The sequence below is a fragment of the Aquarana catesbeiana genome, linkage group LG09 (assembly GCF_042186555.1).
Source record: "Aquarana catesbeiana isolate 2022-GZ linkage group LG09, ASM4218655v1, whole genome shotgun sequence".
NCBI classification, from domain to species: Eukaryota; Metazoa; Chordata; class Amphibia; order Anura; family Ranidae; genus Aquarana; species Aquarana catesbeiana.
The window spans coordinates 256,635,039-256,650,344 of NC_133332.1; the positions used below are offsets into that span (position 1 = coordinate 256,635,039).

The window sequence follows — 15,306 nt, forward strand, 5'->3', positions numbered from 1 at the left end:
TGCTTAAATAATAGCCAACCGATTGCGTGCCAGAGCCAGTCACTTCCACATGTACTGTAATGAGAAGCCCTGACTGTCCCAGGCTCATTTGTAGCTCTTGGGTGCCCAAGATGCACATAAAGGGTATTCATATTGACACCCTTGCAATCACAATAGTGATGACTTCTGCTGCTGTCAATCAAAAGCTGATGACAAGGGAGCGGGCCAAGTCCCGCTGTCTGTGTCAATATAGCAAGTGCATGGGTGCCCCCATGAAAAGCGGCTTTCCGTGGGGGCACCCGATGAAGAGGAAGGGCCTGGAGAGCTCAGAAGAAGAGGATTGAGTCTTCACAGAGAACAAAGCCCTGTTCTCATAAGGGAGGAGAAATGTATCCCCTGTTCCTACTAAACATCTAACCACACCAAGATTGTGTGATAAGAGGAGCGCCTGAGAAAACCATGTTCGATCCCACTGCTTGTAAAAGCACTCTAGCGGTTAATTAGCCTCTAGGATTACTTTTGCAGAAAAGCTGACCGCTGGCTGAAAAATAACAATACCAAAATGACACCTAAACCTGCAGCCATCATTCTGGTATAACCACTCAAAGTCCAGCAACACACCAATACATTGCTGGGCATATATTGTAATGTTTTTTTTTTTTCTCATGCAGCCTGTGGGGTGAACGGTAAAAAAGAGAACCTAACAGATATCTCCATTCACACCGATTGGTGTTATGCCCACCATTAGAATACCGCCCTGCATTCACCCACTTCTAATGATGGGCATACAATAAATATAAAAATATATGCCGAAGCATATAGGTGATCTGCCCCTATGTCCTCCCCTGCCCCCATGCTTTGGCATATATGCTCTTTTTTTAACTGTGGTGGTGAAATCACCTCCTACAGCGCTGCAGTCACGGATTTGCGTATCGTGAGAGCAAACCCTGTTGCTGTCAAAAAAAATAAATCCGTGCTGTAGCTGAATGGCGTACCTGCAAAGCAAACAATGGTAACAATAAATCACAGTAACAGAAAAGTATAACAGTAGGACATACTTGCAAAGCAAACTCAGTAAAACACAGTAAAACATCATGTTATAGCATAAATCACAGTTACAGTATAACCGTAGAATGACATACCTGCAAAGCACACATGATAAAACAGTAATAAGAAAACATTACAGTATAGCATAAAATACAGTAAAGCAGAACAATAGAGAGAGAACAATAAAACTATTTTCGTCTTTTTTAGTGTGTGTGTGTGTGTGTGTGTATATATATATTTTTTATATGTGTGTGTGTGTGTGTGTGTGTGTGTGTATGTGTGTATATATATATATATATATATATATATATATATAAAACTGTAAACGTTCCAGGTTAGGGTCTCAAAATGCGATGGTCATCTCAAATTTCGAGACCCTGTGTGAGTGTGCCATGCTGTACCCTATGCTAATACTCCACTAGATTGTGGTAGTGATGGAAACCATCCCCGACGCAGGGACCAGGCTGGCCAGGGACAAAAATAGTGGGTGTCACGCCTATGTGTTTTCCACAGACACCACCATGTTCTTTGGGGTGATCGTTTGGTAGGGTACCAGGGAGGAAATCCGAAAAATGCCTCTCATGCAGCCGACTCGCTGCGTTTGGATTGGGAAATTGGGGCAGAGCACCTCCTGGATCCAGAAGGGCTGTGATGATTTCTTCCTGGAATTTTAGAAAGGATCCAGTTCATCCAGACGCTTTGTATAGCACATAAGCTTTTGTAGAGAGCAAATTGGTATACAGACACTTTTGTACCAGAGTCTGGCCTTACGGGCAATTAAGTACGGCCCCATTATCTGGTTGTTGAAGTCAACCCCTCCCATTTTAAGGTTGTATTTGTGGACACAGAGGGGCTTCTCAACAACACCAGCCGCTGTAGTCATTTGGACTGCTTTGTCTGCTTGAATGGGAGACGGAACGAAAACGTTCTGTTTGTCCTTCCAGCTCACAGCATGCAATTCATTGGACCTCAAGCTGGCTCTCTCCCCCTTTCCCTCAAGCAGGTTGGGGAAAGCCCCCAGCGATTAGATTGCACGTTGCCACATGCGTCAATTCCTAATCGAAAGAGGTGGCTAAAAAGTGGCACGCTTGTATAAAATTTGTCCACGTAGAAATGGTACCCCTTTTCCGAACAAGGGTGACACCAAGTCCCAAACAATCTTGCCGCTGCACCCTATGTAGTCTGGGCAGTTGGGGGGGCTCCACACTCCTATCTTTTTCCCTCGTAAACCAGGAAACTATATGTATAGGCTATTGCCCTGTCACAGAGCTTATACATCTTGACCCCATATCTGGCACGCTTGCTGGGGGGAAACTGTTTGTTTGAACACAAGGCGGCTAGAAAATTTATATAAAATTACTGCGCTTCCCTCCAACACAAAGCTGCAGTTCTGATTCTTAGGTGCAGAATAAAGTAGACAAAATATATAAAAGAACCGCGCTAAATAAGATTGATGATTAAATAAATGAAAACCATAAAGTGATCACAATACTATACTTAAATAGCAACACGATGTAAAAAATCAAAACACTGTGCTATGAGCCACATAGGTATAATATAATTGTGGAAAAAACATAATTAGAATAAGGAAATCAAAAAAACACAGTCCATAAACCAAGGTGACTTCTGTTGTCAACAGTCCTTATCATATTAGATTCCACCCATAGTGATTGTAGGCTTTTAAAAACTCGTGAGAAAATCCACCACCTATGAAGGTATATGATTACCAGAAATCAGTAGTAATGAAGCCTTATATCAGAAATCCGCTCAACAGGGACATCACCATCCGTCTCAGCCAGGAGGAATGATCACCAGGATACATCGGAAGTAGTTGGCTCAATTATGGAGACCCAGGGAGATCAGAAATATATCCACCATAGTGTAAATCCGTTTGACCAGTTTATTGATAGTAAAAGTAACACACTTACCAAAAGGAACAATTAAAATCGCATATATAAAATCAGCCGGCCGGCCTGCATACACCCGTTCGTTGTAGAGTGAAACGATGACGTCAGCGCGTCTGCCTTCCGACGTACGTTTCGTCCTATTGGACGTTGTCATAGGAACGGGCGACGCACTGACTCATCGCTCTTTAAATACACTTGTACCACCATACCTCGTTCTGACGCTCTGGTGACCACATCCTGTTAGGGAAACAGGAAGTGCCCAGGACAGACCAAGCCTCCCTGTGAACCAGGAAATGACGCTCATCAGCCTAACCAATGTGACAGGAAGCTGCTATACGCCAAGCCTCCATATGATGACAGGAAGTGATGCTCGTCAGCTTATCTAATGTTAGCATAAAAATGCTGAACTTAGGGCGAACCTTTGTACATAAAGTACAAAACACTGGAACGTTAGGCCTACTAGCTAGACCTCCTAGTACCATCTCATTTAGGGAGTGGACATTCTGACAAGAACAACTTAATGAAAGTCGCCCTATCAGAATCCGTCCATAGAGATTAGGATAACGCCATCTAGTGGGGATCAATCAATTAACATTCTTTTAAAGCAACACAAATTCTATTCGAAAAGATGAATAGTTATTGCTATGATGACCAAGGGGCCTATAGCAATCCCTAGAAATTATGGATCATCTCATTTCTCCGCTATGTATCGGAAAAAAGAGGTTATCTTAAGTATAGGAACATAAAAAAACTATAAAAACAAATAGGCTAAATAGCCATAAAACCATATGTGCCTCAAAGAAAGGGGGGTTGTTATACCCACTCAGCTATCCTATAAGGTAGATAAATATTAAATTATTAAAGGAACCTCTACTAGGAATGAGGTATATCGGATGTTAGGTGGACTTAGGTAGGTACCTTATCCGGTATTCTAATAAAACATTGGCACTCAATATAAAAACCCATATTGATATATATCAGCTCAGCCACCATTCTAGGAAGGTTACAACTCTCAAAAAATTGAGCCTTTATCAGGAATGGGGCATGCCAGATATTAGCTAGACTTATATGAATGTCCCAACCATATGGCGGTCATTACTCAAACCCTGGACATTATATGGTGTGAAACATACGTATTCTCAGAATAAGGCCATACTATATTGGAAAGTCGAGACCTTAACTGTTAAATTAACCAACAACTTAAGGCCTGAGGGGGGCAAAACCGGTAACAGCTGGTGGGCATTACCCGGTTGGCAATAGAGCAAGGCTACCAAAGGGTCAGAGCAGGTTTACATTAAACAACATAATCTAAATTATATATCATAACTAGTCAACATTCCCAAACCTTCACAGTCAATGGATACATTTTCATATATATGCAACTCTCACAGCCCTATAGGCGTATTATAAACATGTGAATTCATGAGTTGTCAAGAAAGGCGTTGAGGTCTACTTCAACGTTGAGTCCAAACGGAGTATAACACCTAAGCCTGTATATCCAGGCCATCTCAAGCCTAGAGATCCCCCTTAACAGGGAACCGCCTCTCCAGGGTGTGGTATACCTATCAATCCCCAGAAATATGGTCTTCCTAGGGTCACGATTGTGAGTTTCCAGATAATGTCTGGAGACTGGATGTTTGGGAAAACCAGCCAGGATGTTGGTTACATGCTCGTTGAGCCTTACGGAGAGAGGGCGCTTTGTCCTCCCTACGTATTGCAATCCACACGGGCATTGCAATAAATACACCACACGCTCAGTAGAGCATGTAATAAAAGTTTTGATCTCAAACTCAGCCAACGTACTGGTAGAAATGAACTTATGTGTCCTCCTATGTGTGCATCCACTCAGGGAGCATATTCTACATTTTTTGCATTGGTAAAAACCAGTCATATACTCAAAAAAACCCTTCTTAATTGGGGGAGGGTCAAGGATGTTGGGGGCCACTCTCCCTCTAAGTGAGGGAGCCCCTTTATATACCATTTGTGGCTTAGCCGGGAGAATGGTACCCAATACAGGGTCATTACGAAGGACATGCCAATATTTATTGATCAGCTTCGCCACATTTCTATGCTGTAAAGAATAAGTGGTTATAAACGGTACAGATGGAGTCCTATCTTTATTGGGAACCTTATCACTAAGTAGAGTGCGCCTATCGATAGTAGCAACCTCATCCAATGTGGTTCTAAGGGACACCTCCGAGTAGCCTTTCTCAAGGAAACGTTCAATCAAGACATTGGCCTGAATTAAAAATTCCTCATGGTCTGAACAATTCCGTTTCAGACGTATGAGTTGGCTTTTCGGTACTGACCTTAACCAGGTTTCGTGATGGCAGCTATCTGTAGGTATGTAAGAATTACGGTCAGTATTCTTAAAAAAGGTTGCTGTGGAAAATTGTCCATCTTTAATACTTATCCTAAGATCTAAGAAGTTGATCTCAGTCTGACTTGCCTCGTAAGTGAATCTTATGCCACGATTATTGTCATTCAGCATATTCATAAAGATATCCAGATCATGGCGGTCACCATCCCATAGGAGGAGGACGTCATCTATATATCTAGCCCACAAAGCCACCTGTGGTCTCCGATGGGCATAGATGACATCCTCCTCCCATAGGGCCATAAAGAGGTTAGCCAGGCTCGGGGCGTATTTAGCCCCCATGGCGACCCCTCTATCTTGTCTGTAAAACTGACCCCCAAACCAAAAATAGTTCCGGGTAGCCACAAAGTGAAGTAACTGCATGATGAAACAAACCTGTTCATCAAATAATGCGGAGTCGCGCCTTAAATAATACTCAACCGCAAATAACCCCAAGTTATGTGGTATCACTGTATATAATGAAGCGACATCAGCTGTCACTAGCCAACACCCTGATTTAGGGGTAACGTTAGAAAGTAGGTTGATCACATGACGGGAATCTCTTAAATATGACGGCATTTTGGAAACCAGGGGTTGCAAAAAGAAATCGATATACCTGCCCACCCGGGATGAGATAGAATCAATGCCACTAACAATAGGGCGTCCCGGGGGGCAGGTAGGATGCTTGTGGATTTTTGGCAAATAATAAATAACTGGGGTGCGTGGGGCCTTAGGAACCAAATATGATCTTTCCTTACTATTCAGGACACCCAGCTCGAAGCCATATTGAACAATAGCTTCGAGTTCCCTTTTATATTGTACCTTAGGGTCTGATCTAAGGGGGGTGTATGTGTCACGATCACCCAAAATCCTCGACATCTCCGCAAGGTAGTCCTTTTTGTCTAACACAATAATACCCCCCCCTTTATCGGCGGGTCTTATTATTAAATTCTTATTTTCACATAGGGAGTTCAAACCTAATTTCAACTCACTACTGAAATGTACTTCTTTCAGGGGTAATTGCTCCAAATCTCTGAGGAGGAGGTCCCTAAATACCCTCAAGGAGGGGGCCATAGCACCCGGGGGGTTGAATAAAGACGCATTAGCCAATCCCGAATGACGGTATTCAGTGGAATGGGACACAGTATTTGTAATGGGGTTGGAGGTCATATACCTTTTAATATTAACCCTTCGCACAAATTTGTGTATATCTATATAAGTCTGGAATTTATCCAGACCACGGGGAGGTGCAAACTTGAGGCCCTTGTTGAGTAAGGTTTTTTCAGAATCGTTTAACGTAACAGAACTTAAATTAAATATCCCATCAGAGGTTACGATTTTTTCTTTTTTTGCTCGCAATCGCCGCCCCCCTCTAGATCCTCTCTTTGGTCTGCCGACCTTTTGATGCCCTGACCTGGTCTGTGAAAACCCCACCGTTGGTGGCCCATATCGGAGGGACCAGAAACACCCCCATTGTCGTTAGATCCCCTCATCATGGACATGGACTGCAGGACACCTCCATTCAGGTCCTCTCTTGTACTGGGACGTGGAGCAGGTCCTTCTAAATCATTTAGGGGATAGAAACAATTGGAGGTGCTGATATTATAATCAGGATAACCTCTCCCATTGTTAGAAGGTCCAGGAATTTGTGAACCCCGCCCTCGTCTTTCATAGTAGTCGTGCCTGAAGTTTTGATTGGACTCATAGTTACGATCAGGATATGACCCAAAATCAAAGGCCCGGGGGGTGGGTGGACAGTCCGCATAGGCATTATATTGGTCATACGGTCTGTCCCCAAACCCTGGGGCCAACCAAGAGTCATCACTGGCCTGATTACCCACTCTGCCACGTCCCCCCTGATGGGGAACACTCATCCCACGAGACCGTCGTGGGAGGGCATGTGGATAATTAGATGTAACCCTTTTCCCTCTACCACCCCGTCTTGCGGGAGACTGTTGAAAACCCTGTCTGGATCTCACCTGGGGGCCAATATGGCCGCCAGGGTATTGCCTAGCATTACCAGGTTGTGGTGGGGGGGGAGGGGCAGCATATGGTACAGAGGGAGGTAATCCCCCTGCATATGCCGGAACTGTCTCCAAATTGACAGGATCAGTGGAGGCCTGCTCTGCCAGCAGCTTCTTCTGCCATTCGAACACCACTGCCCCTTGGTAGTCCAATAGATCTCTATTGAACTTCTTTCTCTTTTTAACTCTCTGGTCCCTCTCTTCTTTCTCTAAAAGAGTCAGAAGAGAGAGGGATCTTTCCTTATACTCATTACTTTCCCTGAGGGGACTCATTTTGTCCTTGATACCCTTAATTTCTTCATCTAATCTAGTAAGTTTGGCCTTCTTACGATCAATAAGAAATATCAAAAAATCGATCCCTGCTTTGTTGAAATAGCTGAACCAATCTTCAAGTTGGACATCGCCCTTCTGTGGGCTAACCTCCCACCTGAGACTTCTTGGAACCATAATACGCCTATAGGGCTGTGAGAGTTGCATATATATGAAAATGTATCCATTGACTGTGAAGGTTTGGGAATGTTGACTAGTTATGATATATAATTTAGATTATATATAATTATATTATATTATAGATTATAATTTAGATTATGTTGTTTAATGTAAACCTGCTCTGACCCTTTGGTAGCCTTGCTCTATTGCCAACCGGGTAATGCCCACCAGCTGTTACCGGTTTTGCCCCCCTCAGGCCTTAAGTTGTTGGTTAATTTAACAGTTAAGGTCTCGACTTTCCAATATAGTATGGCCTTATTCTGAGAATACGTATGTTTCACACCATATAATGTCCAGGGTTTGAGTAATGACCGCCATATGGTTGGGACATTCATATAAGTCTAGCTAATATCTGGCATGCCCCATTCCTGATAAAGGCTCAATTTTTTGAGAGTTGTAACCTTCCTAGAATGGTGGCTGAGCTGATATATATCAATATGGGTTTTTATATTGAGTGCCAATGTTTTATTAGAATACCGGATAAGGTACCTACCTAAGTCCACCTAACATCCGATATACCTCATTCCTAGTAGAGGTTCCTTTAATAATTTAATATTTATCTACCTTATAGGATAGCTGAGTGGGTATAACAACCCCCCTTTCTTTGAGGCACATATGGTTTTATGGCTATTTAGCCTATTTGTTTTTATAGTTTTTTTATGTTCCTATACTTAAGATAACCTCTTTTTTCCGATACATAGCGGAGAAATGAGATGATCCATAATTTCTAGGGATTGCTATAGGCCCCTTGGTCATCATAGCAATAACTATTCATCTTTTCGAATAGAATTTGTGTTGCTTTAAAAGAATGTTAATTGATTGATCCCCACTAGATGGCGTTATCCTAATCTCTATGGACGGATTCTGATAGGGCGACTTTCATTAAGTTGTTCTTGTCAGAATGTCCACTCCCTAAATGAGATGGTACTAGGAGGTCTAGCTAGTAGGCCTAACGTTCCAGTGTTTTGTACTTTATGTACAAAGGTTCGCCCTAAGTTCAGCATTTTTATGCTAACATTAGATAAGCTGACGAGCATCACTTCCTGTCATCATATGGAGGCTTGGCGTATAGCAGCTTCCTGTCACATTGGTTAGGCTGATGAGCGTCATTTCCTGGTTCACAGGGAGGCTTGGTCTGTCCTGGGCACTTCCTGTTTCCCTAACAGGATGTGGTCACCAGAGCGTCAGAACGAGGTATGGTGGTACAAGTGTATTTAAAGAGCGATGAGTCAGTGCGTCGCCCGTTCCTATGACAACGTCCAATAGGACGAAACGTACGTCGGAAGGCAGACGCGCTGACGTCATCGTTTCACTCTACAACGAACGGGTGTATGCAGGCCGGCCGGCTGATTTTATATATGCGATTTTAATTGTTCCTTTTGGTAAGTGTGTTACTTTTACTATCAATAAACTGGTCAAACGGATTTACACTATGGTGGATATATTTCTTATCTCCCTGGGTCTCCATAATTGAGCCAACTACTTCCGATGTATCCTGGTGATCATTCCTCCTGGCTGAGACGGATGGTGATGTCCCTGTTGAGCGGATTTCTGATATAAGGCTTCATTACTACTGATTTCTGGTAATCATATACCTTCATAGGTGGTGGATTTTCTCACGAGTTTTTAAAAGCCTACAATCACTATGGGTGGAATCTAATATGATAAGGACTGTTGACAACAGAAGTCACCTTGGTTTATGGACTGTGTTTTTTTGATTTCCTTATTCTAATTATGTTTTTTCCACAATTATATTATACCTATGTGGCTCATAGCACAGTGTTTTGATTTTTTACATCGTGTTGCTATTTAAGTATAGTATTGTGATCACTTTATGGTTTTCATTTATTTAATCATCAATCTTATTTAGCGCGGTTCTTTTATATATTTTGGCTAGAAAATTTAATCAGGGACTTGTCAATGCAGACATCTTGATTGGGAATAAACAAGGCTGCCAATTTTTTGTTGACATAGTTTATGAGGGGCCGAATTTTGTGGAGCCGATCGTATTCATGGTCATCCCAAGGATGACAGAGTTCATTGTCAAAGTGCATGAACCGCAAGATTTGCTGTATGGAGTCCTGGCCGTGGAGGCAGAGAACACGGGCATATGGTGAATTGGGTCAGTGGATCAATATGACCGCAACTCACTCTTTTTAGGAATGCCCATGAGAAGGGATAGGCCCAAAAGGTCTTAAATTCGGGAACCGTTTATAGGTTTCCAGCCAAAAACAAAGTGTAGCTGCTGACTTTTAATAAACACACATTCACGGGGGGGGGGGGGGGGACTTCCGCTTGAGTCGCCTAAAAAAAAAATGACATGCCATAAGTGGCATGTAAAGGGGTGAGGAGTCCTTTTAAAACTGAACTTCTACTTTTGGGTAGAACTCCACTTGAAAAACTAAACACAGCAAATCTGTTTTGCTTTTTACACAGTTGTTGCAATAAGTCTCCTATAACCGTTGAGTACCCCGTTGTACACTAAATTAGCCCTAATAAACGCATTCCTTCCTGTGTGCATCTTTACAAGCATTTCTACTGTTTATACTGTTATCAGCTGCAAATTTATACAGTATATTGGAACCCATTTAGATCATTGCAGTGCATGAGCGCACTTGGTAATGAGCGTTGCATTAAGGTAGCCCCTTAATTTAAATGGGGTGCCTAATGCACGAGAAAAAATTGCATGTATTTCTGGCAGCCTGCTGTAATTCACATCTCTCAGCATGTGATGGGGTGCCATTCAGAATCAATGGCGCAGCATTGCACTAATGCATGGAATGTGTATTACAGCAACACAGTAGTATGAATGGGCCCTTGGTGCTTGCCTACATTTTCACAAATGCTGACAAAGAACAGCTGTTTCTGCCTACCAGACCTTAAATAGCTGCTCATAGCGGCTATGATACACAAGGCAAAGCAAGCAGGTCTGGCAGTAATGTATACCCTAACTGGTTAACATGAAACCGTTAAGTGATTACGGTATATTGTAAGTAACAAAATGTCAACCATAATACAAAATGTATTACAAAGAATATGAGGTGTGCATCCAAACTTACATCCTGTGCATCCAAACTTTTTTCACTTCAGAGTTTGCCATTAAGAAAAGGTGTCTGACATTGCAGGCCTGATCTATTGGAGAAAGAATAAGCAAGAAGAGAAGCTATAGTCTTTAACATTGACACTACTATAATAATAATATAGTATTTATTAAATGGATTCAGCGAGAGGCAATGCTGTGTTTATATTAAATGTTAAAGATTAGCCATTGATCTTATTTAGACCCTTTTATGAGCCTTGGATAACCACCCTCTATTCATTTAAATACCATTTTAGGCATAGTAAAGTTAAAAAAAAAAAAAAAAAGTTGGATTTAAATGTGTGACTCTGGGTTCTCAAAAGTACCTTTTTTATAGATTAATCTTTTGGGTTAAAGGTCATTCGAAAACTTATTTCAACAAGAAGAAATGTAATTCCAGTAACCTTGAATGCTTTGGCAAGTCCAGAGTAAATGGGTCAGAGGCATTATGGGCACAACTTCCTACAGGAGAATGTAGGTTCAGTGTATAAATTATTGAGCTTACTAGATTTCAGTCTTATTGGTGTATACATTTTGGAAAATATATTTGTAATAATCCTATGTTTTGTGTTTTTTGTTTTGTTTTTTAATACCCTAGGGAAGAAAAAACAGAAGATTTAGATCAGAAAGACAAATCACCAAAACTCAGGAATGTTAAAAAGGATAAAAACAATGATGAAGAGCTATCTGAAGAAGCCCATCCATCAACACAGCAGTCAGAAGAACCCACTGAAGCACGGAAAGCTGAAGTACCTGAAAGTACAGAGGCTGCTGCACCTGCTGTCCCTGAAGCTTCTGCCTTCCCTAAGCAAAGACGGTCTGTTATTAGAGATAGAGGACCTATGTATGATGATCCTACTCTTCCTGAAGGCTGGACAAGAAAGCTCAAGCAGAGAAAGTCGGGGCGCTCGGCTGGAAAATATGATGTTTATTTGATCAAGTAAGTGAATTTTGCAGTAGACAATACCGAAGAGGGTGAGGAAGGTGGGCGGTGCCACTTTTTAAATTTTTTTTCTGCAAGGCTGATGATTTAGGCTTGATTGCAAAAAAAAAGGTGAGGATTCGTCCCACGGAATATTTCCTGGGGTGAAATCTTCTTTTCTTTCACCAAGCAAAGTATGCCTTCCACGTGTTATGGTAGACCTTTACGGGAAGTAGATTTTCTGGCTTTTAACATTAGTGTGATTCACCATTGCGAAGATACCCTGCCGGTCCAAGACTTGGGCTTCAACAGCTTTGCTGTTAAAGCCAGTGACTGTGAAACAGGATACATGATTTGGAAGAGCCCATGGTGCTCCTGCCAGGAATTTGATCAGGTTGGAAAACAACATCCGTCTGGTCCAATCCAAAGCTATGAGGATCACCAGAATGTCCTCCATCCCGGCCCTGCGGAGCAGACGAGAGAGGCATAGATCAGGCTGTACTGGTCCCAAGGGACCAGCAAAGCATACACTGCTTCAGCCAGGGGATCTGATTACCTGGAGACAAACTTGTCCAGTTTGTATAACCTGGGCATTAGAAAGTCCACACTGCCCACCTGTGATACCTCCAGGTTTAGGCACTCTCCCGGGATCCAGGTGCTGCTGGATAATGAAGTGTGCCTTCCAATTGTCCATGTCTAGGATATAAATGGCCAGAAAGTAAATTTCTGTCTTTTCTACTTCTCTCGCCATTGGAAGACTTCCATTTCCTCCCTAATGGGATGTAAGCTACTGCTGTGGTCTTGTCCAACTGGATCTTGATCTGATAACCTTTCATTTGGAATGTCCAGCTCCAGAATATTAATCTGGAGACGAGATACCTCCATTGTCCAAGTCCCCTGCCCTGACAAGGTGTCTGGGACTCCTCAGTCTGGCATCTATTGTAAGAATTTTCCAAGAGATCAGAAGAAATTATTTTGTCAACACCAGAACTGGACTCCTGAGTCACAAGGCCAGAGACAACCCAGTCTTTAGAATCAGGCAAATCAATTTGTCCAGAGACTGAACCAATCAAGACAGGGTGTTGCGTTGAAGTGGAGAATGAGTAGCCTTGAATGAGGCTATCAGCCCTAGGCCTCTCATGCAGAAGGTAAGAGTCAGGTGACTCCTGGGCTGAGTCTAGCCGCCTCAGGGAGAAAAACCTCTGGCATGAGCTATTTCTAGGATAAAACCCATATTAGTTGGCTTCAACGCTTCTGAAGCTTCAGAATTCAACCGAACCATTGCAAAGTCTGAAATGTCCATTCCATGTGGTCAGCCAGCACTTGTGCCGACTGCTCACTCAACATGAGGTTCTCCAGATATCCCACAATATTAGTTTACTGGGACCTTAAGATAGATCAATCTATTTTCTATTCGTAATTTAAATCTGCCATGTTCCGCACCCACTACTCTACATTGCCTTTCCAATGTCTTTCCCATTCTTCATATATATTCCACCACTTCTTCCAGATTCTGTCCTGTAGCATGTCAGGTGGTCTAGTGTTGTCCAATGGGAATAATATTAACAAACTTCATAAGGAAAGCATCACTAAACCTTTCTGAAAATACACCACTGAAGGCCAGCTTGACAGCAGACACACAAATGTCAGACTCATGGAGCGTGCAACTACAGCCTTATATCCCAACCAGATAGCATAGCAAGGTTAGCGACCTTGGTTATTATCTCCACTACAGTTAAAGTGTTTGTAAACCCTTACATATACCCAATTAAGTTACTGGCTTCAGATGATACACAGAGATATAAAACAGATCCTCCTACAAAGTTGTAACTGTTTATCTGCAAGCATCTCTCCTCTACATCCTATCGCCTTATTTATCTTGGTGTCAGGAAAACCTGTCAGAAGTGATTCATGCTGATGGCAGAGGAACAAAGCCGCACACAGAAATGACACTTATTGCTGTTAATTGAGACAAGTGGACACTATAGAAGAATATGCTTTATTCGTATTTCATGTCTGAAGTTTACAACCACTTAAAGTGATACTGCTGAGACACTGACCAACCCCAGTAATGGGGCTGAATCACTTCTACTAGAAGACTGACAGTTCATTGTAAAAAAAACACCCAGCTGCTGTTAACACGTTACTGCTGTTGCTGTAATCCTTACGAGGTTGGGTGCTTACGAATGCTGGTTATAACACACACTGAAGTCTAGAGAAGAGGAATTAAAAACCAGACAATCTTATCATTTCAGCTTTTTTTTTTTTTTTTTTTTTTTTTTCTGTAGCTCAGTGTCTACTGATCCACATAGAGGTAGTAACATTGAAGATGGTTATGGAAATCATTAACAGTGTGTAGTGTTTTGCTGTGTGCTATGGTCTATGGTAAACCGCAGTGAGCTAGAAGTGATGGGTTGTTCCTGTCAGCTCTACTGTAATAAAGATATATTTGTGAAAACAGCCCCCCCAGTCTGTCTCACCTGCAGCCCTAATAACTAGAACTGGTGCCTTTTTTTTTTTTTTTTTTAATCTTTCTTTTTATGTGTTATGTTTTATTTCAGTTCCACACAAAAGTGGAAGGCTCCTTTCGGAGGAGCGCGGATACCTGTCCCCACTTCTGTCGGACCTTGCCACAGGGAGGTACGTCAGAAGTTCGGCCACCCTCCTTTCCTGCCGCCGGGCCACTCAGAAAGGGCAGCGCGCTTCGCGCATGCCCAGTAGGGAGTCTACTGCCGGTTTCCCTTACAGGCAATGACTGCGGCAGCACCCATGCCTTGACCCGATGGAAATATCGGCTGGGGTGCTGACATCGCTGGATTCCAGGACATGCAAGTGTCCTAGTATTAAAAGTCAGCAGCTACAGTATGTGTAACCTGCTGACTTTTCATTTTTCTGTGGGAGGGGCTGGAGCACCGCTTTAAATAAACATTTTTGCTTAGTTTTCTAATCCCCTTGTTTTGGGTGAATACAAAGCACCTTTTTAAATGTTTTAATCAAAATCTGATACCATCTTGTCTTGCTGTTTTAATCCCTTTAAAGAAATGTGTCACAGATGTAGGAAATTCAACAGAGCTATAATAAGAAAATATATTAAAACATTTCAATATAAACTGCATGTCAAAATAATCTAGTTTCCGTTGAAATGATATGTAAATGCCAACATCCTATGAAAGTCCAACTTGATTTTGCCCCTTCCCATCCTCTGAACTTCTCAACTAGTTCTTTATTTGGACAGCCTCAGCTGGGGATGTAGGAGAGGACGGTCTGAGTTCAGCGAGCATAAGGAAATTTAGGATTTGCATGTAACTTCAGCTTTGTATCTCTGCAGCCACTAATTGTTTTGATACATTTTAATTGAAGGCGACATGTGCTTTTGCATCTATTCATGATCTGCTCCATTCGAATTGCCCAGTGTACTATAATCATAGTTTACAGCCACATCATTGCTGGCATGGGGGGTGTTTAAGTGATACAGGGGGCAGATTTCTTTTCCCCTACCTTAC

The 15,306-nt window shown here is 42.3% G+C and overlaps 1 protein-coding gene across 1 annotated transcript in view; it reads left to right on the forward strand.

Annotated features, from left to right (window-relative positions):
• MECP2 (methyl-CpG binding protein 2) overlaps nucleotides 1–15,306 on the forward strand; it is a 64,946-nt gene that overhangs the window by 37,542 nt on the left and 12,098 nt on the right. The window contains exon 2 of the mRNA XM_073600245.1: nucleotides 11,480–11,821. Within this exon, the coding sequence (XP_073456346.1) occupies nucleotides 11,480–11,821 (342 nt within the window). The remainder of the gene's footprint in view (nucleotides 1–11,479; nucleotides 11,822–15,306) is intronic.